General features: G+C 46.7%; 2 protein-coding genes across 6 annotated transcripts in view; one reads left to right on the plus strand and one right to left on the minus strand.

The window, feature by feature from the left end:
• Positions 1–3,097, plus strand: part of dync1i2a (dynein, cytoplasmic 1, intermediate chain 2a) — a 26,644-nt gene extending 23,547 nt beyond the window's left edge. For all 5 annotated transcript variants that reach the window (XM_048239240.1, XM_048239243.1, XM_048239244.1 and 2 more), the window contains 3 exons: positions 1–138; positions 1,236–1,361; positions 1,982–3,097. The exon at positions 1–138 is cut by the window's left edge and continues 3 nt beyond it. In XM_048239240.1, the coding sequence (XP_048095197.1) occupies positions 1–138; positions 1,236–1,361; positions 1,982–2,095 (378 nt within the window). In that variant the 3' untranslated portion in view covers positions 2,096–3,097. The remainder of the gene's footprint in view (positions 139–1,235; positions 1,362–1,981) is intronic.
• LOC125292093 (calcium-binding mitochondrial carrier protein Aralar1-like) lies at positions 3,039–21,322 on the minus strand. Its single transcript, XM_048239239.1, has 18 exons — positions 21,041–21,322; positions 20,407–20,460; positions 17,984–18,129; positions 17,316–17,431; positions 16,269–16,408; positions 14,985–15,131; positions 14,706–14,844; positions 14,245–14,338; positions 13,544–13,628; positions 11,980–12,064; positions 10,735–10,893; positions 9,663–9,715; positions 9,359–9,442; positions 7,202–7,342; positions 4,449–4,587; positions 4,115–4,273; positions 3,929–4,019; positions 3,039–3,790 (listed from the first exon to the last, which is right to left on the minus strand). The coding sequence occupies exons 1-18, from the start codon at positions 21,050–21,052 to the stop codon at positions 3,586–3,588; spliced, it is 2,049 nt and encodes a 682-aa protein (XP_048095196.1). The 5' UTR covers positions 21,053–21,322; the 3' UTR covers positions 3,039–3,585.
• Between the last annotated feature and the right edge of the window lie 534 nt (positions 21,323–21,856).

Below are 21,856 nucleotides of genomic sequence, written 5' to 3' on the forward strand. Positions count from 1 at the left end.
AATAAGCCTCTGTACTCGTTTGAAGACAACTCGGACTATGTGTACGACGTCATGTGGTCCCCCACTCACCCCGCCCTGTTTGCCTGCGTGGATGGAGTAGGTCACCTAGACCTGTGGAACCTCAACAATGACACTGAGGTGAACAAATCAATGACATGCATGCAGACAGACTGACTACATTACATGTGTACATCTAGCAGTCTTGTGTTCAGACATTACAGCTTTAAAGGGACACCAGGCAACGTTTTCGTGTTAATTAATCATCTTCGTAAGTCGGCGTATGGTTAAATGACTCATTACAGGGCAAATGAAGACTCTGTCGCCAGCCCCTACTGCCTGTAGGTAGGTTATCCCGCTTGCAAGTTCGGTGTATCTGAACCGCCGACCTTCAGTCTCACAAAGTCTCAGACATCGCGAGAAGCAGGATCAGTTTATATCCTGCATCCCCAGCACAGAGGCAGGCTAATGAAACGCTAGCGATTGTTGCAAACGTGTGTATAATGGCAGAGCCGGCGAAGAAGCAGCGAAAACCCTTTACGGAAGTTGCAAAGAAAAGGAAAAGAGCTTCAGACCGAGCGAGGGGGAGTTTCGTAGAGAAAAAGCATCAGGCTTGCCTGGTGTCCCTTTAACACAGACATACACTTGATTGAGTTGCCTGTGCAGCCCCTGGGTGTGGTGCAACCCTTGGTGTTTCTAGCTGCTTGTTCCACACCAGTTGCTCCACCAGTTGAGCCAGTGAAACACACGTCCATGGTCTCCTGACTGCACTGGCAAACACACTCCTGCCGCCTCGCCACAGAGTCGGAGTCCCTCATTCACTTCTGCTCCGTCTCACACAGATGTGCTTCCTCTCAAAATCTGTCTCTCGTGTAAAGTTACTCTCCCTCCCTCCCACTCCCACTCTCCCTCTACACGGGTCTCACTGACTCACACACTGCCGTTTCATCTGTCTGCGTGTCACACACACACACACACATACACACACACACACACACACACACACTCCTCCACTCCGCTGTCTCCCTCATTCATCCAGGGCTCAGGCTCCACAACTATAGCTGTGATTATTCCACAGACCCCTTGACTTCCATTAGTTTTCTGCCTATGCTCCATTTTTGCACTCCCATTTCAGATTCACTGTGTGTGCGTGTGTGTGTGTGTGTGTGTGTGTGTGTGTGTGTGTGTGTATGTGCATGTGTTAGTTACGCTCTCTGACAGAGCTTGTTTTGTTCCAGGTGCCCACGGCGAGTATTACAGTGGACGGAAGCCCAGCTCTGAATCGGGTGCGATGGGCCCAGTCTGGGCGTGAGATCGCTGTGGGAGACTCTGATGGACAGGTCCTCGTCTACGAAGTTGGAGAGGTACATGCACCTGATCTGAAAATCAAAACATTCGTTTAGTTTGAAATTCATTCAAATGATGTGTGCTAAAATTCCGAGAGTCAGGTTTAGCAGGCTTCACTCTGTCTTGTGGGGGAGGTTATTGGAGGGAGTGTTGATGAGATGCTAAGGCTGCTTTAGCACGTCTGACAATTAGTCCCCTTGTGGCAGCCAGGGCCCCAGAGGCCACTTCCGCCAGGGGGGCTCTCAGCGTGCCTGTGTCACTTACACCACTGACAGCTGAGTAGGCTGAGCCAGAGAGGGGGCACCACTAGCCCTGGGTGCTGTGTCCCCTACTACCCCACCCCCTTCACTCACCACTCACACACTCATATACACGCACACACACACACACACACACACACACACACACACACACACTCATATACACACACGCACACACACACAAGCTGTGCTACTCAAGAGGTCAAGTCTCTGTGACAGTTACAAAATTACTGTTGATCCCCTGACCTTTCACAAGGAAGCCACTTGCTGGTTTTTAAGTTCAGGGAGGAGGGAGGAAAGAAGGTAAAGAAAAGGAGAGATGATCGTCTCTGAACAATGTGCCATTATTTTCTGTCCCTCTTCTGTCCTCTCCGCAGCAAATCGCTGTGCCGCGCAACGACGAGTGGACACGCTTTGTGCGCACGCTGGCCGAGATCAATGAGAACCGCGACGACGCCGAGGAGCTGGCGGCCCAGCGTCTGGCTGCCTGATCACCATGGAAACACCGCTCGCTCACTCGCTCGTTTGTTGGACCAGTGGCAGGTTTCCTCGAGCACCCAGCCCCCATCCCCCCCACTCTGTGTAATGCTGGTTGTAATTCAGAGAAAAACGAACAAAAAAATGACAGGCATGATGGCGAATACTGCTCTGCAACACAATGGCATTTTCTTTTGGCTGTAGCATAGTACGATTGGGATTTCTTCAAGTAAGACGCAGAAGTAAGTACTTCTGTATGGGCAAATAATTTGTTGGGTCTCAAAAGGAAAAATATCTCTACACCAGGGCTATTCACCACAGACAATACAACACACAAACACACACACAAATGGTCGTACTTATAAAAACCAAAAAGCCTTAAATAGATATAACTCCCAGAGACCCTGTTGAAATTGTGGCGGTATCAACCTTAAAGCACTTCATATAGTTGTACCAGTGCTGAGGACTCAGTGGGTTCTACCATTAAGTACCCCCAGGAACCTCATAACATCAGGACTTTTCTCTAAGCCACCAGTTCTACAGTAAAAGCATTTATTTATTATGAACTGTACTGGACAGATGTCACCCAATGTCTGTATTATGTGAGATAATGTTTTACCACAAGGTTCGTCCTCCTTTTGGAATCACAGTCTGTTTGTAAACTGTAAATAGGGGAATAGCTTTTCTTGGACTTCTTTGAATGTCTTTGTAGATCACAGTGAATTCTTCATTCCGAAGCCATATGCAATTCAAATCTGCTCATGCATTCAAAAGAAAAACTCTTTGATATCAGGGCATCCTACACAATCTCATGCTGTACCTGTGGAAAGCTCTGAAAGTTCTTTTGAAAATGTGTAATAGAAATGTGCTTCATCTTCCCTGGGCGAAACCCACAAAGAATGTTGACAGTGTAATGTATGCTCCACAGAAATAAAAAAAAAGAAAAACAACTCAAAATTCGAAAGTTAAACCAGTATGATTTAATTTAATAAAATACAATACAATAATGAAATGCATTTAAATATTCTTTTTAAATTTCTTATTCTCTGATTTATGATTTCATAAATAAAACATCTGTACACCCATTCACACCAATAAATGACTACAAAGACGTCCCCAACACACAACACACAATGCATGGCTGAGGAAGAACGCTCTAGAGTTTGTCTCTCAACACCATAATGTCTCTGCACAAAGATGTACAATATGCACAGTAACATTTGTGCATAGCCACGCACAAAGGGGTGGACAGGTCCAGGGAAGCAGCGGATAACCCATAAAGCACTAGTCATGCAGGCAGGGGGTACAGCCAGATTTAAATGTGTGTGTATGAGAACAAAGCAGGAGTGCTCCAAGTTAGATTTCTTATTTTTCTTTGTGTTGTGGTGTTACTGAATCATTTGGGAATACGAGAGATGGGGGGGGGGTTGCAGCGTAGGCAAGTTAGGTCCATGAACCTCAGCTCGTGGAGCATGCAGCCCAGTCGCAAGCCTCAGGGGGGCGCTCACGAGGCCTTGGCAGGGGCAGGCGGAGACTGGACCTTGGGCTCAGACATGGGGGTCCTGAATCTGGGCAAGTGTAGGCCAAACTTCTCCTCCACACCAGCGAAGGTGGCTGCGGCCAAGCGGAAGCCGCCAACGTGGTCAGGCCTGATAGGCGGCAGCTCCGAGATGCGGGACTTGGGTGTCGGCTCAGAGCCAGCGGGGCGGCTATGGAGAAAAGTGAAGAGGAGAGTGGGCACGCAGATAAACAGACACGGGGGAAGAAAACCCAACAAATCCATGCTAAATAATAATAATATGTCGTTATTAGCTTTTGCCAATGATGTGTTGGGTACTGCTACTTACTGTCCTCCAAAGTCAACGTAGAACCACCTCTGCAGAAGCTCGTAAGTCACCAGGGTGACGCCAAACTGGGGTGAGGACCTAAACACACGGGCTGAGGACCAGAAAAGGTTCACATTACAAGTCTGTTCGGTCAGCAGCCACGCCTACATGTATGCACACCGGCCTGTTTCCGAGCGCCACACCTACCTCCTGCCCCCTTCCAGAAGGCCTTGAAGCCCTCCTCATGCAGGATCTTGCGGAAGCAGTCGATGACTCCATTGTAGGAGGTCTGACCGGCACGGGCTGCCACCTGCAGCCTGGTCTTGATCACATCAGCGGGGGTCACCAGAGAGGCGGCAGGGACACCTGTGGAGAGGGGTCCCAGAGAGCACAATGAAGCGGCTCCCATTCAGGACGACAGGAACAACAACAACAACAACAACAACAAAAAGCTCCACAGTGTGGTCATGTCCGAGATGGCTTTAAAGGCAGGTGGCTAGAAGGATGAATGAAGTGAAGTGCTAAGGAGAGTTCTCCTCACCTGCAATGGCGCCAGCAGTGAGCAGCTGCATGGCCCCCAACCTGCCGTCCTCGTCTGCAAACTGGGTTTTGGTGTGAGCGTACACAGGGAAGTATATGGCAGAGAAGGGGATGTCACGCAGAAAACAGGCCTTGGCGCCCTAAAATAGACACCAAGACGCAAGAAAATGACTGGAGAGCATTGAGTACAAGGGCTGCAAATGGCTTTCAAGGAGCTCTAAAATCCACACAGTTCAAACACGACTTGAATCCAATCCAATCCACTTTATTTGTATAGCACAGTTTAAACAAACACAAGGTTCCCAAAGTGCTGTACAGCAAGACAAGAAACACACAAGACACCACAGAAGCACAAAACTAACTAAAATAAATGTAAAAAAAAAAAAAGTAAAAAGACATAAAAACTAAAATAAAAGTAAAAAAGAGATAAAAACTAAAATAAAAGTAAAAAGAGATTAAAAACCAACTCAAATCCAATAAATAAAATCAAATAAATAAAATATACTGCCCACATAACACATCTACATACCATCAATCCACTACCTGGGGTTAAAAGCCAGAGAAAAGAGGTGAGTTTTAAGATGGGACTTAAAAGGAGACAGTGAAGGGGCCTGTCTGATGTGAAGGGGCAGATTGTTCCATAGTTTTGAAGCTGCAACGGCAAAAGCTCGTTCCCCTCTAGATTTTAGCCTGGCTCTGGGCTCTGTCAGGAGCAGCTGGTCAGCTGACCTGAGAGAGCTGGCTGGGAGTGTATGGGTGGAGCAGCTCAGAAAGGTAAGGTGGGGCAAGGCCATGCGGCTTTAAAAGCAAATAAAAAGAGTTTTAAAATGAATTCTAAAATGGACAGGCAACCAGTGGAGTGAAGCTAAAATAGGTGAGATGTGCTCATACTTTTCGTGTGCTAGTTAAAAGCGGGCAGCAGCATTTTGTACCAGTTGCAGGCGAAAGCAACGGAGGACCCGCTAACCCCCATATAAAGTGCATTGCAGTAATCCAGCCGGGTGGTCACAAAGGCATGGATTACTGTTTCAAAGTGCTGTTTTCGAAGGACTGGTTTAATTTTTGCCAGCTGCCTCATCTGGATTTTACCACAGATTTAATCTGGCTGTCAAATTTAAGGTCAGAGTCCACTTTTACCCCCAAATTTGTCATGATTGGCTTGTGGTACTGTGCTAACAAACCCAGATCAACCAGGGGTCACAGAAGTGCCACCAAAGACCATGACTTCAGTCTTTTTTCATTAAAATTTAAAAAGTTAAGAGACATCCAGGCTTTAATGTCATGTAGGCACTCTAGCAATGGCTTAATACCGTAAGCATCTGACTTTTTAAGAGGGACATAAATCTGTGGGTCATCCGCATAGCAATGAAAAGAAATGCCGTGTTTCCTGAGAATTGAACCAAGGGGGAGAAGATAGAGAGAAAATAAAAGAGGGCCAAGCACAGAGCCTTGTGGTACCCCATATGAGAGGGGGACAGTGGAGGACACAGAGTCACCAACACTAACACAGAAGGTTCGATGTGACAGGTAGCCCCACCCACTGCTCCAAACGGGCAATCAGGATTTCATGGTCCACTGTATCAAAAGCAGCAGTCAGATCAAGCAGTACAAGGACAACGCAGTGACCAGAGTCAGTAGCTAAAAAGATGTCATTAAAAACTCTTAAAAGCGCTGATTCTGTGCTGTGCAATGTTTTAAAGCCAGATTGGAAGATCTCAATGACATTTTGCTCATTTAAAAAGTCCATGAGTTGGGAATACACAATCTTTTCTAAGATTTTAGACAGAAATGGCAATTTGGATATCGGCCTGAAGTTTGCCAAAACAGTAGAATCCAGCCCAGGTTTTTTTAACAAAGGTTGCACAACGGCATGTTTAAAATTACCTGGAACCACTCCAGAGGTCAGACTGCTATTAATAACTGCAGTAAATAATGGTCCAACAGTATGAAAAACCTCCTTAAGAAGTCGGGGAGGGACATTATCAACTGGCGAGCCTGAGGGCTTTTTGAAGAAAGGAGGGGGATAAACCTCAAATGGGTCAGCATAGAGGCCAAGCCATCTCTGCTTTAACAGCATTTTTAGAGGCAGAGGTAGACAGCGTATGGCCCATACTGAGTGGAGCTGCATAACTGGAGGATCACGTGCCTTAAGAAACCCAAGAGCTTTATGCGACTGAAGCCGCGCCGTGCCAAACCACAGCAGACATATTGGGACAGGCAGGAGTCAGGCCAGCCAAACACAAGGCCCCCCAGAGGCACAGCTGACATAGGGAGCCCCTAAGCCGAGAGCACTGAACTTACACACACACACAGAGTCATGCACACACTTGGCATATTAACACAGACCCCTAGTCTGCAGTGTGCATACACAGAGAAGGGGAAATCAGTCTTTTAACAAGCTCCACATTGTCTGCTCCCCATTAAAATATGGAGCATGAACACATTACTCATGACACAAGAAAAGCCACAAGAACTTGGACAGAAGCAGTAGCCCTGCAAAATCCTTCCCCCCTAATTTGCTGTTGGTGGTTGGCAGTGGTGCTCTCTGCATGTTAAAGCACTACTTCGGCAAGGCACTGCATAATTGCCGCGGTCAGTTAAAAAAAGAAAGAAAGCAAGAGAAAACACTCCCTGGTCCACCTACTGCAGACAGAGCATTTGTCAGCCTACAGCTAAAGTCTGTTCATATCAGAGGTTCTTCTGCTATGTCCTGCTCTGTTAGAGAACCCAGTCGGTCTGGACGTTTTAGCTCACCTTGTAGAGGCCGAAGAAGCCGAGCTCCTGCACCACATTGAGGGCGCTGACCCGCTTCGTCGTGGCGATCTCTCCTGCCACCTGGAGACGGATCTTCACAATCTCCAGCGGGTTGGTGAAGATGACCTGTGAGCCTCCAGCCTGCAGAGAGCACAGAGAAGCAAACGTTAGTGAAAAATATTTTAATTTGGTTTATTAATGTCTAAAACCAGAATAATCCCAAATGTTTCATATTACAGTTACAATTATTTTTGCAGGTTAAATAGCTTTAGGATATCCCATTACTAATTTATTGGATGTTCCTCCACCAATTTTGAGGAACAAGCAAGTTGTCTTGTCAAATTAACTGTGTAAACCCAAGACGGTCTCACACAAGGCCCCTGTTCACATCCCAATCTGACTCAGCCTCAGAGCGCTGTTGCCGTGGCCACCACACAAACAGCCATTGAGACGCGAGAGCGGGCGAGCGGCAGGGTCAGGCTGGAACAGGCCACGAAGGGAGCGGCAGCACTGACCCCGACTCCAGCCCTCTTGGCCCTCGACTCTCCCCCCTCAGGCACCTCCTGTGGGGGCAGGGCGCCCGATAGCAGCGGCCTTCCCCCAGCCTCGCCCCACACACACTTCCCCAATCTCTGGCCTCTCTCCCAGGGGGGAACCCTGTCCGTAACCTGGCACAGAGGGAGAGAGGGCCCCGGGGTTTGGCCCTTCCTTCTCACACACATTTGTCACTCGCCCCTCAATCTAATCAGGACCATCGAGAGCCGCCGGTGTCACACACACACACACACACACACACACACACACACACACACATACACACACACACACATAGGGCTGGGCCCCTCTCTCTGTAAACATCCGCACTGCATCCTAAAAAAAGCTCTGCCGCATTTTGTCATTTTCAAAGTGGCGCGGAGCGAAAGAGGGAGATGAAGGGTGATGGGTGTGGGGGAATGTCCACCACCGCTGCTCTGCACATGAAGTCATTAACCTCAGCGCTGCTGCCACGCTTATCTCCCTCTGTTATCCAATCACATCTCCTGGCCATGCACAGCCTCTGCTATCAGCAGGGCACGTTCGGGTCGGCAGCAGCACAGTCCAGCCTTTGAAAATATAACTGGTGATGAATGTGATAAACGCTAATATGGAGCTGTGCTATCCCGTAGACAGTGTACACACTCATGTTGTTTTGTCTGTACACTGACTCCGTTCTGGGTGGCGGGGTGTAGTGGGGTCCCAGGCCTTTGGTCAGGCCAGTGGAGGAGGACGCCTCAGGTATGTGCACCGCTGTCAAACTCAATCACACTGAGGCCTGACCAGCTCCGTCCAAGGCCCTTCAGGGCTTCTTCCTTCAATTAGAGCCTGACAGGGGTCGCGACCCCACGGACCCTGCTCGCCGTGGCCAACAGACAGCCTCCTCTGTCCAGCCTGCCTGTCTGTTTCATTTCACTCGGAGCTATTACGCGGGAAGGCTACTGAGAAGGCATTACCGCTCCTCAATCTACCTGATGCTCTTAGCCTGCTACGCTGCTTGCAGAAATTAGCTCAGGATAAAAATAGTGAGCTCTCAGGTATCATTTTTCAAAATTGGGCCCAATTAGCAGGTTCAGGGACCAAAGAGCACCTTTGTATCGCGGCCTCCCACTTCTTTTGAAAACAAAAAAGCCTGTCTGTACACCAGTTGGAAATTAGCCCCGCGTCTCAATAATGGGGATGGAGGAAGTCCGGCATTAATTGAAATTACGAGAGAACGCACAATGTAAAACTATGATTTAGACCCTTTTTAAATGCTGGCTGAGTAATTGTTAATTCATATCTGCCAGGAGAGTTTGCTTAAGCTTAAGAAGATTAAAAAGGGGACTGCTGAGCAGGGTATTGTTTTGGCTCTTTCTTTTAATAATGTGTACTTTTTCCCTAGGAAATATTCATTAGAAATGAAAAGGAAAATCAGGTATAATGTTACAGTAGGAGCCCCAATGCTTGCTGCACGTCCCTCACGTCCAAATCAATTATGGCTCAACAGTGCGAGCGTAGCAGCTGCCAAACTCCTTTCCCTGCTTCCCACTGAGAACCAGAGACCGTGTGTTTGGAGCCGTAGCCCACAGAACGCATCCCCCTCCCCCATCTCACCCACTGGTACAAGGCTACTATACTTACACATCCACCAGCCAGCACCTCAGCAAGGAGGGGAATGCTTCCATCTTTGTCATTGGTGAATTTATCCCTCACAAAGTCATTCATCTGAATGTGAAAACAATGAAAAAGTTGCATGTACAGTACACTACATATTCAAAATCAAAGCCACCACTTTATCCCATGAAGCCAGAACACATAGAAATACAATACTTTACTTTTTAAAAATTATACCTATATCTATATCTTTATCTATATCTATAGCTATATATTATCTAACAATTCAAGTAGAGGGTTGAGATCCTTCAATAGTGTTAACATGACCCACCGTGAGCTTGATGGCTTTTTCTGGAGCCACACCAATGAGTTGTGGCACGAGACCTAGGAAAGGGAGAAAGAACATCATAAGGCCGCTGAGATCATACAAGTCACGGACAGAAATACCCTTGAGCAGATGGTGCTATCACCACCAGCAATCACAAAATGTGCCCCTAACATCTCAAAAGACACTTGGATCAACCCCTAAATATTTACTGCTGATCGCACCAACACATCTGATGGGGCCTGATGATAACGTGGCCATTCAGGGTGGACAAGTCCACCAAGGACCTATAGGAGGGCGGGCCGAGCACGGCAGGGCTGCCTATTGTCTGGGCCGGGCCCTTGGTGTGGTGAAGAACAGAGGGTGCAGTGTAGCCTCGGAGGGGGTGCCAGTGCTCGAGTGCGGCGATAAGCAGCGCGCTGTTTGGCCGGCTGTCACTCAGCGAGCCAGATAAAGTTCTGAAGGGGCCTGGCGAGTGACGGGCCCGCCGTATGCAGCCAGGGAACCGCCAAGCGTGTCTGTCTCGCACTCAATCGGCCCCTCATCAGAGCGGCCAGATAAAGAGAGCCATACACTGACAGCAGGGGGGGGGGACAGAAGTCGGAGAGAGAGAGAGACAGAGAGAAAAGACAAAAGAGTTGCAGTGGCAGAGGCAGCAGTAGATGGCAGTCTTGACTTCCTTCACTGTGCAGGGCTGTGTTTGGGGCTATGGGGGGCTGGAGGAACAGGGCTATTCCTATAGGTTCTGGCACATTAGGGTAACAGATGACTTCTGTGTTAGATTCTGCAACAGCCCTGTTTTTTCTCTGGCTCTGGTCCACATATGTGGGATCAGTGTGGATGGGACGTGCAGTAGTCACTCAAGTCATTTCTACTCATAAAAATGACCACAGCATGCTCCACTTCACCACAAGCACCATAGTTTACAGTGCGCTCACACAAACTGCCCTATATTTCACTCTAAATCAATTCTAGCTGTCAATCAATTTGACCATTTTTTTACCATTTGTAAAAAGAGCAACCGCACTTTATTTCACTAACCCATTAATCATGGAGTGAATCAAGTGGTGGCCCTTACCTCGGTAGAATCCAAAGAAGCCCTCATAACGCAGCACTTTCTTGGCGCAGTCGAAGCTGTTCTTGTACATGAGCTCACCCACGAAGGAGCCGGTGGAGCGCTGGTTCTGCATGCGGGTCTTCACCAGGTCGATGGGGTACACGGCGGTCGCGCCAGTCGCTGAAACAAGCAGGGAACAAAAAGGGCACATCAGTCTTGAGCCGTCAGCACAAGCTTTCTCTGTTAGACAGCAGTCATTTTGAAAAGAAAATTTGATTTTACACATAGAACATGTTATAGGTGATTTCATGATGGCTATGTCTACATTTTAGATATTTTCTACCTTGCCTAAAAGACCGTTGGAGATTCAGAGTGCAGTGGTGCATGCTGGGAGTGGTAAACAGTGATTACAGCTGAGACGCCAGGCTGTGTGTCTCTGCTGTCGGTGGGAGCACTAATGTGTGCTGTATGCCTGAGCCATGGGGGTGTGTTGGGGGGGCGCCGTAAACGCCGCTCTTAGCCGCCGCACTAGCTTGTCGTGTCTTGTCTGACATCAAAGGCTCTCTAATGACTCCGGCTCTCAAGCATGCGGAGTGCTCTTGTGCCGACCGCTCTCCCCGAGCGAGCTGCCACCGCTCACACGGAGCAAAGGTCTCCATGGAGATGCACCTCACGCACTCTCCGGGAGGCTTGACAGCTAAAGGCTTGGCCTCCCTCTCTCTCTCTCTCTCTCCAGACCAGATGCCCATTCAGGGCCCAGCAGCTTCCAGCATGGGTCAGAAAGAGCTCTTGCGCTCCACAAAGACAGTGGAGAACTTTTATTCAAAGGACGCGCTCTACCAGTTTGTAGCTTTGTATGACCATGTGAACGTATGTATGTGTGTGCATGCATGTGTGTGTGAGAGTGTGTGAGTGTGTGTGTGCGTGTGTGTGTATGGATCTGCCCATCTCTCGACTGCTGTGTCAGAGCCTTCTTCTCCCTTCCCGTATCACTTCCTTGCAGCACAATTACAACTCGAGATTCCATCACGTTTTTTTTTTTTTTTCTCCGGAAGATTTGTGTCATTCCGGAACCCGGGCCGAGAAGACAGCCTGGAGCCGGCGGCGGCGCGGCAGCGGCGGGAGCAGGACAATGCCGGGCCCTCAGATCCGACCCACTGTCCCCCGCAGCACAATGAGTGGCCCCCGGGCCCCAGCGCGCCAGTCTGGCCGGCTCGGGTTACCCCCTCAGCGGGCCGCGGCCCCAACGGCAGACATGTCACTCACCTCCGGCGATTGAGCCCAGAAGGAACCTGTAAGCAGACTCGGCAGCCTGGAGCCAGATTGGCCGAGACCCATCTCCATGAGCGTGCTGCAGAGAGAGAAGGAGAAAGAGAGAGAGACAGAGAAAGAGAGAGAGATCAGAGCTGAAATAAATCAGGAGACAGGAGAAGGGATAAGTATCAGCAGCAAAGCAGTGTTCAGATGAATGAATTGGTCTCTATAAACCAGATACAGTGTGGACAGGCGCACTGTATGGGAATAGGTTTACATGTGGGTGAAAAGGGTTTGGAATGGACCCTAGCTCACAGGCAGTCACCATCCTCTGTGGATGTGTTCTGCTGTAGGTTAGGCTCCACATATAGAGACATTATCTGTGCATTATATGCCATTATAATATACATGCGTTCTAACAGTTCAAGATGAACGTTTCACTTTTTGCCTTGTGGAGTTCAAAGGAGCTGATTTGCTGATAATCAGGCCAATCTTATGCATTTTGATCTGGATGTTGAAAGCAGACCCTCTGTTCTGTTGCTCTGCACTGCAGGCTAGCCGGGCCTCCCGAGCCCTGTTCCCGTGTAGAGATAAGGATCTACATGAATTATTACACCGTTCCAGAGCCAGTCACAGTGCGGCTGGCCTCCTTGGGGGCAGTGAGCAACATCCACAAAACAAGGCCCTTCCTGCTCCAACAGCTGCTTTCACTGAAGGCAGAATGCTAACAAGATTGAGGCTGTGATCAAAGGACTTGAGCAATTACGCTGCTTCCACGAGAGCAAGGCCTGAGAATGCCGAAACATTCAGCCGAACCCCCTGACACACACACTCACACACACACACACACACACACACACACACACACACACCTCTCAAACAAGCCCTCCACCCGCCTGTCTTTCTCTGAGACCAAAGTTGCATTCCAGACCTCCACACGTCGGTCCCAGGAGGAGTGTAAAAAAGCCCCCAGGGGCCCAGGAGCCATGGCCCGATGTTCTGGAACTGTCTGCAGCTTTACAGGATCGAGAGAAAGAGAGAGAGAGAGAGAAGAGAGAGAGAGAGAGAGAGAGAGAGAGGGGCAGGTACTCTCTCATCCTCCTCCCCAGGCAGACAGACCCCACCTCTCTCTTACTCCTGCTCTCACCGTCGCTCTTACACAAAACAGACCTCGCCACGGGCACTTCCCACGATGAGACCTCACAAAGAAAGCTGCGGATAAAAAAGCCCTGTCCTCATTAACGCGCCTCAGAACATCAGTGTGATTGGGTCTGATGTGCGCGACGCGTCTACACCATATGGCCGTGACAGTCATTTAAAGGTGGAAATTGGGAGTGCATTTTCTCATCCCACGTAATACAGAAGTACACTGTAAGGGAAAGGGATGTTTCAGAGAGACATTAAGGAATTCGCTGTTGATTCAGTTATTAAAATAGCTGAAATAAGTTAACCCTTTTTTGAAAAGGAGATGTGTGTATAGGTCTGTGGAGGTCTTCATATTGAGTTAGTTGTGGAGTCCGGCTTGACACCTGTCTAATCCCAACCCCCCTCTCTACCCTCCTCAGGTGGCCCTTACCTGTCTCTGGATCTCAGCGAGGTGGTAGGGCACGGCCCCCTCCTCCAACGGTGCTATCCTCTCAATGTCTGCAAAGGTCACCCTCCTGTGGACAGCAGAAAGAGCCACATCACCCCCATGACAAGAGAGTCAGTCCCTCCCAGCCGATTTTGTGGTGGGGGATGATGCAATATTTTCCACAGCAATTTTTACTGCCTTATAACCCCAAGTTACTGCGCCTTTAAAAGGTCTTTTTTGCACACACAACAGGTAAACAAAGCTGGACGGGTGCCCGCAGCACACGCAGCCGCCGACATGCTCGCTCGCTCCGACTGCCAGGGAAATGGCCAGAACATTCCGCCGTGGGCCACAGGCGTTGTTAAGTCGGCCCCATGCATTTGTTTTCCCAATAAATCAAGCCGGTGGAGCCACTGTTGTTAAACTGAATGAGCAATAACTTAGCATTTATAGCCTATAAATGGGGCCGTAATATTTTTTCATCCCATTTATAGATTCAATAAGAAAACTGTTTTGGATAAATGTGTTAAATACATTGGACAGAGGTGATGGCAATCCAATATTACAGATGAAAAAAGAGCAAGAGGAAAAAAAAACAGTGAGTAAACATGCCAAGCAGGGGAGGGGGAGAGGTGCATGGTTAATGGGGAGGAAGCCAGGAGGTGCTGCGGAAATAGGAAAAGCCGATGAGTTAGAGGCTTTACCCAGAATGAGAATGGAGACCGGAAAGCTGGTACAGGATGTCAATCTCCATTGGAGTAATCTGACCAAACTTATTGGCCGCTTGGATAAACTCCCCTGTGCGACAGTGAGGGCCAGAGGAAGCAGCGTTAGGCATGAGGAAGAGAGACAGGGGCTGCTGTATATGTCACATATTATTAGTGTTGTGGAGGGAGTGTGGCACTTTGATTCAGAGCTATCAGAACAGATGAAACATCTCCTGTAATGTCTGTCACTGTAACTAAGTATACACTCATAAACTATCTTAAGATTAAAGTATTCACTGTTTAAAGTATTATCAGCCCCTGAGTAATGCATTTTAGATAGCATAGTGTATTTTAGCAGCTGTGATATACTGTAAGTGGTGAGGCACTGGATCTCATACCAATTTTACCAAATCATCTGGACCAAAGGGATGTTGCAGATCTATACTAAAATCAAGCACCTTTGGTGACCTCAGTGTCTTTGCGTGTGCCAGACAGTGTGCTGTAGATCTTGCGGATCAGCTCCATGTTGTTGAGTAAGGAGTTGAAGGCATTGAAGTAGGAGAAGCTGACCATGTGGGAGGTCGCTCCGCCTGCAGCCTGTGGGGGACAACAAACCTCAGGTTATGATCCATGCCTCTTCATATAGTTATGTTTTGTTTCTAATATTTATGTGTTTTAGATGTGTGTGTGTGTGTGTGTATGCATATGCATGTGTTTGTGTTTCAGAAGAGTCTTACTGAAACAAGGTTCTCTTCCACAAACGTAGTGAGCATGTGGTGGCGGATGGTCGCCATGATGTCACTGAAGTCCAAGGCAGAGATGACACCGCTCTTGCTCTTGTCCTTCTGTGCAAACGCCTGCCGAGCATGCTCCAGTTGCAGCTCCTGTCACCCGAGAGAGAGGGACAGAGAGAGAGAGAGGGACAGAGAGAGAGAGAGAGAGAGAGAGAGAGAGAGAGAGGGGCTGAAAACACTGCTGAGGACATGAAAAAGCGTGCCCGAGGGCCTGAGAAACGACTTCTGTCATGATGAGGCCCTCAGCAGAGGAGGTGCTGATGTGGAACACGGAGCCCAACACATGACATCAGTGTTACGGACGTCAGCTCGCACATGTCCAGGCCACAGATGTGCTGATATCTGGCAGTGGCCTCTCAAAAACTCAAGGAGAGAAAGAAAAAGCCCTGCCCTCTGTCAGAGTGTCTAATGAGAACCATATCAGGTGAGGTTTGATCCCTGGGCTGGGGAGCAGAGGGAGGGGGAGCAGGTGTCCTGGGCCGGGGCAGTGTGTGGGGCAGTGTGTGGGGCAGGTGGGGCAGGTGGAGCGGGGGGTGGGGGGGGGTTCAACAGGATGAGGGGCGTGCAATCAGAGAGTGGACTGGAGGGGGGTGGGGGTTATTGCCCACCCATCCCCACTGCTGTCAGAGCTGATCAGATACTACCAGCAGACTGCTGTGATCTGCCTAACTCATCATGCCACGCGAAGCCGCCTCAACCGTCTGCGGTTACATCTGATCCAGCGGAGGCACCGACCCGGCTGTGTATTGGACCGTTTTTTAGCCGGCCCAGGTTACCAGGTTAGTGGCTGCCTTTGTGTGTGTTCGGCAAGTTGACTTTGAAGAGAGTTGAGCTATTGCATTGTGTTATATTATACTGTATAACTACCACTTAAGTGCTGAGGTCTTTGACCATTTTGTTTTTCAGAAAGTTCATCCACTTCCACAAGGTGGCAGGATAAAATCTGTGAAGACTTGGCTTGCATGTAGTCTGATTTCAATCACCAGGTTTGGACGAACTTGAGTACTAAAAATGGCATTAGAAATACTGAGTCTCTACGCATAAATGCTGTAGTAAAGTACAAAATTTAAATGACAAAGTTTCATAAATTCCGCTACTCATAACCAAAAATGACAACTTCCTCACAGAAAAAAATGAAAACAAATTGCAAACTTTTTTAGCCAAACCAGTTCTATTTAGTTTCTTTGTCAAGTCACATATGCTACTGCAATTACATTTCATTCCTACCTGCAGGAACTGAGTAAATTCCAGGTAACTGAGGTGCTTCTTTCTGTCATTGCCAAAATGTAGTCTGATGAACTCACAGTTCCAGTTGAAAGGGATGTGGTGATGCACCGTGGTCTGGTTGAAGATATCCCTGACATTTTCTGTGACAGAGGACATGATTCAGCTCACAGCATCTCCTCGACAAAACCCCAACTCCATTAACAGAACAGAACAGACGCAGCTACATCTATAGACTTGCACAATAACGTGCAATCCTCTAGTCTCTCATCTAAGTTCTAAGGGGACTGCAGTCAGTGCAAATCCAGCCAGTACCTAAAGCATGGACGTGGTGGTCAGGTCCTGGTGGTTACCCCATCACCACAATGTGAAGGTCCCCAGTGATTCCAGGACCATCTCTGACTGAGCATGCCGTGCAATTTCCGCTGCTTTTGTGGCTTTTCCTTCAGCTCAATCAGCTTTGCAATAGCTCGGCTGAGCCTTGCCCCCTATACTGCCTTTGTGAGTCTATGAGTGTCATACTCTGAGGCCTGTGGTTGATGCCTCATCTCAGTCCTTTTTGGGTTTCCAGCAGAGTAGCTGAAATGGCGATGCACTGAGTGTCGGTCCCCCCGTCCAGGAACTATCATGTGGGCCTTAGACCAACCTGACTGACTCTCACAAGCCCCGCTTTGAAGAGCGTCCACTCACCCTCGGAACGTGTGAGCACCCTCTCGGCAGCATTAGACGCCATACCCACACTCAGCAATACTAAAACACCATTCCCACTGCAATAAAATCAGCAACCAGCCAAAGACGTGTGTTTGTTTCAGAACATGCTGTGGCATTCACTGTTTTCTTCTGCTACCCTTAGCAAGGCACGAATGTCAGTGAACTAATAGTGAGAATTGTAACAACAAAGCTAATTTCTCTAAAGCAAATAGTGAGATTTGTTTGCATTAAAAATAGGAAACTGTAAAAAGGCTCCCTATCAATTAATTTATGGACAAAACCTGCATGCACAGAATGACAGCATTGCCTATCTTCTTAGTCTTGACTTCACATACATACCAAATGAGATGTCCCCTGTGCCAGTCTTGTCAAATAACTGAAAGGCCACTATAAAAAGGGCATCGGGGACACACAGAACTGATTCAAAGGCCAGAAACTCCTGGAAGGAGATCAGTCTGTTTGGAAAAGAAAGAAAGAGTACTATCTGAAAATAATGACATGTCTTGGTGTAAGGCTACATTTCAATGCCAAGTACATGGGCATAATAACCCTTCCATTAATTTTAACCATTTTAACAGCTCAGCTGAAACCATAACCTACAGCAAAGACACAATGGAGAGACTGAGTAATCCCTAAACATTTCCATGAGTTATTAATACACAATTATTGTTCTTTATACTATAGCTATAAACAGGGATAACTGACTTTACCCCTGATTTTCCATCTCCAAGCAGCAATTATGCCTCACTTTAGTAAATTGGGCGATACGTTTTGCAACAAAATGCCATAGAATCATTTGCAACTTCAGTTGAATGAACACAATCATATATTTTCACAAGAGACAAGTATCTAGAGTGTGTTTGCTCTCAGATATCTAGAGGACTTAGCAGCAGAGAATTGCCTTTTGACATTCATTTGCTTGAGTAAGCCATCCTGCTTCTACAGCTGAGTATTGTTGTTTTTGCATCTTTTCATCAACTAAGCCCACCCATGGCAACATGACTTACCCATCCTTGGTGGTGTCAGCAACTCCGGCGATGAGCTGCACCGTATCTGGGTTGTGGTGAGGCTGGGTGTGCAGGCCTAGATACTTCTGCACAAAATCACCAGGGGTCATGTAATGCTCCCCATCTGTGTCCGTGACACTGGCATGCTGGGGACGGAATACCAGACTCGTCAGAACAGTATCCACGCAACAGCATGCACAAGAGACAAGTGACATAAATACATCATCATGTTGAGAAGCAAGTGTAACCGATTGTGTTGTTTATCCTCATGTGAAAAAATGGCAGAAATGCTCTGAATATCAATAGCATCACATTTGCTTGTGGTGACAATTACCCTTTTTTGTTTGTTTAGGAGACCACTGGATGTTAACTGAATGCCCATTATTGCATTGTTATGTGCTTTTATATAGCTTTCTAACAAATCACTGAAACAGCATCAGCATATCTTCCTCAAATCTTAGACCATTTTTATGGTCTTTTCCCTAAGTATATTCTATCTTCCAGACTGTAACTGGACTTCTGGGGCAACTTGAGAAAATTGAGTCAGAAAAGCAAGTATTTGTTTACCAGCCCAACAAAACATTTTGTAGTGCACCGGGGTAAAATCAACAGCAATCTGTCTTTTGCATTAATGCTTCTGTAACTATTACATAACAACACTTTTCTTTCTACAAAGAAAAATGTCCCCTTACAGTCTCTTTACTGAGCTTTTTATTCCATTTGTCAATCAATAACATTGATTTATGCTTCCCTGCATACATACAAACACAGATTGCCAATGCTTCTCAATAATACTATGCTCTTCCCTGAAATTCCACTTTGGAGACAGAAAAGAGAATGTGTATCCCTGGTTTCTGGTTTTGTTTTGTCACTGTTTCATTTCTGCAAAGAGCAGAAGGATCAGTTGCCTGTGTGATCAAACTTCAATTTGCAAAGCTGCACACTTACGACTCACCATTGTAACATGTTAGCACAAAGCACTTGATACAACAGAGGAAACCAAGACTAAGCTGGATAGGGTAAATAAATAGAGTGCGGAAGTGGGTGAAGGGCATTTCAATGACATGGAGTTGACATGGACGTAAATCATAATATGAAATGCCATGACTCCAACTGTAGTTGCTGGTCAAACAGTCACTTAAATACATTAAAAAATAGTGTTTTATGTTTAATATTAGTGTATAGTGTTTCATATTTTCACTTCCTAGAGGAAAACGTACTAACACAACTGCAAGGGTGCCTGACAACATGAGCCGACAGATTTAGCAGACTCGTGTTACAGCCTGGAGAAAGAACTACAAACACACATACACACAGAAAAGCTGTTCTGAAAACATGCATATGCATAAAGCCCTTCTGGTAAATATTGTGTATTAAACCATGTTTTACAGTCCATGCATTTCAACTGACAGTTTTTAAGTTAAGTTTAGCTCTGGCATGGACTAGGTCATACATTATCATCATGTAAACAAAGCATGCAGTATGTGTTGGTTGAAACACTGCTTTTTTGTCCAGTCAAGTTACTCAATGTTCACTACAGCCATCCTATCATTCCTTCAGTTACAAATTCATACAATCGCTTTCGATTAAGAGTACACTGTTAAGCAGTACCTCTACAGGATCTGTTTAGAACAGTCTTCAAGGACACAAAACTGGGCTAGGCACTTCAAGCTGTCACGGCTCTTCTTGGCAGATCATGCTCTATCTCTCTAATCAGGAAGGTATATCTCATCATTCAAGGTGTATCTCAACATCTTACTGACAAAATAGAAGACCCAAGCAGCTGTCAAACTCTATGGGAAGTCATGCAAGGGGAGATGCCTGGCTAAAGGGTATCCAGATTTAGTCTAAGTATGCGAGTGACCTTTTGTGGCGTGCACTGGACACCAGCCTCAGTGTGCACTTGCCTTGGCTCTAAGGAAAGTGCAAAGGGACACAGTACTGCTGTACTGTATGCAACGAATCAGTATCAGGTTACTGGCTTATTTGCTGTAGTTGACAACCACAAAAGCAAAATTTCAAGGCATTACCTTCATGTCCTTTGTGTAAGAGTGTATGTGTGTGTGACCCATTTTAGACACCAGGCTAAAAACCGAACTAAAGTAGAGCACTTTTGAATCAGACCATGTCATGCAGAACTACCATGTAAGATCACTGTTTCTCAAGAGAGGCACTAGAGACACTAGAGAGAGTGTCAGCTATATGTTACAGAGGCTCCTACTTCAATGCACTGAGTTGCAATGTCCCACTGCTAAGTTTTCTGCTAACGTTCCTTACAGGACACAGCACTGAGGCAAATAATATTGATGATCATTAAATACAGCCAGAGATGACAAATTATTTAGCATATGTGCACATTAACCTAAGAATAACAGCATTTCCAATAGGCTATGAAATATGTGCAATAATAATCGAATAATTACCTTTAAAAATATGTCCTTCAATTCATGAGGGTCGGCTCTTTTAGTGGACTGCACCTGAAAATAAACACATTCAATTATATGACAATTCCGATTCCTAAAACTTAGACTATGCTATGCATACATTCGTTGACCAAATTCGACGACAGATAACCTGACAAAAATATCCCAATTCATCTGTGCATTGAGCAGCCTAGCATATTACAGCACCGTATAATTCTTCAGCTTGTAGATATAGCGGCGTATGACAGCGAGCTATGGTTAGGCTACTATTGCAGAGAATGAATGTATTCTGCTTCTGAAGGGCTGCACGAGCATCCCTGGTCAAATAGCCTATGCACTTGCACAGAGCATACGAACAGCCAGGGAGATCACGGATTAATCATCATGTTAATCGAGTGGTCCAGAGTCTGACATTATGACAAAATAGACTGCTCTCCTCTCCCTCCTCAAGGCCGATGGACAAGCCGGGTGTAGCCTGTGCAAGGATGCTCTGAGGAGCCGGGACAGAGGACGCCATAAATCCACTTCACAGAAACCACACAAAATAACGCCATTCTGTATTACTCCAAACGAGACAAACTATGTAAATAACGGTTATAGCACTAAAAGATAAGCGCAATATTGACAGAGTCACCTTGACCGCCATGCTGGGTGTGACGTCACTGGCGCAGGCGCTGGGAACAACTGGTGGGTGCTGCCAACTTCAGTGCAAGTCATTAAAATTCACATCATCACGCGTGTATTATCTAGAGATTGGCTGTAAAGCTTGTCAGACTTTATAGGACATGATGTCCAGGCTGTTTTGACGGCAAAATATATATCTACATGTTACTGTTGTAAAAAATATGTAAACAAAGATTAGGCTGCACTTAAACTAGTCAATTTCTGACCACTTCTGACCACTTCTAAAGTTAGGCCCAGTGAAATGTAGTCTAATATAAGCATATAATATATTACAACCAAAACACATATTCAAGATGAAAACAAAATATTGAAAAGAACTTTTCAGGTCTTTTAGAAAAAAATAGAATGTCTAGAATGTTTTATTGTTATTTAGAATGTTATTTTTTAACAATAAATAACATATGTCTAGCAATCAAATAACAAGCATTTAAGACAATGTGCAGTCTAAATGACTAAACTGATGCACCAAGGTCAAAAACTGCATTTCTATTTCTGTCTGGTCAAAAAGGCAGACTATCCCCATAAAGGTCAAAGATCAAAACACACTATTCCTCCATGCCGATGTGCAACCAGCATTTCTCGAGAGGGTGGCATTGTGTTCTAAAGGGGATAATCTAGTGCTGTCAGAGAAGAGGGGCGAAATTACAGTGACTTAAACATTGCTGTAGGTCACTCTTCCCAGCTTCTTGACGGTAGAATCACAATGGCAGGGATAATAGCACAGCATTACCACAGTTCAGTGTTCAGCTATGGTACTCTCCATCAA

Source organism: Alosa alosa, chromosome 3 (genome assembly GCF_017589495.1).
Source record: "Alosa alosa isolate M-15738 ecotype Scorff River chromosome 3, AALO_Geno_1.1, whole genome shotgun sequence".
Taxonomy (NCBI): domain Eukaryota; kingdom Metazoa; phylum Chordata; class Actinopteri; order Clupeiformes; family Clupeidae; genus Alosa; species Alosa alosa.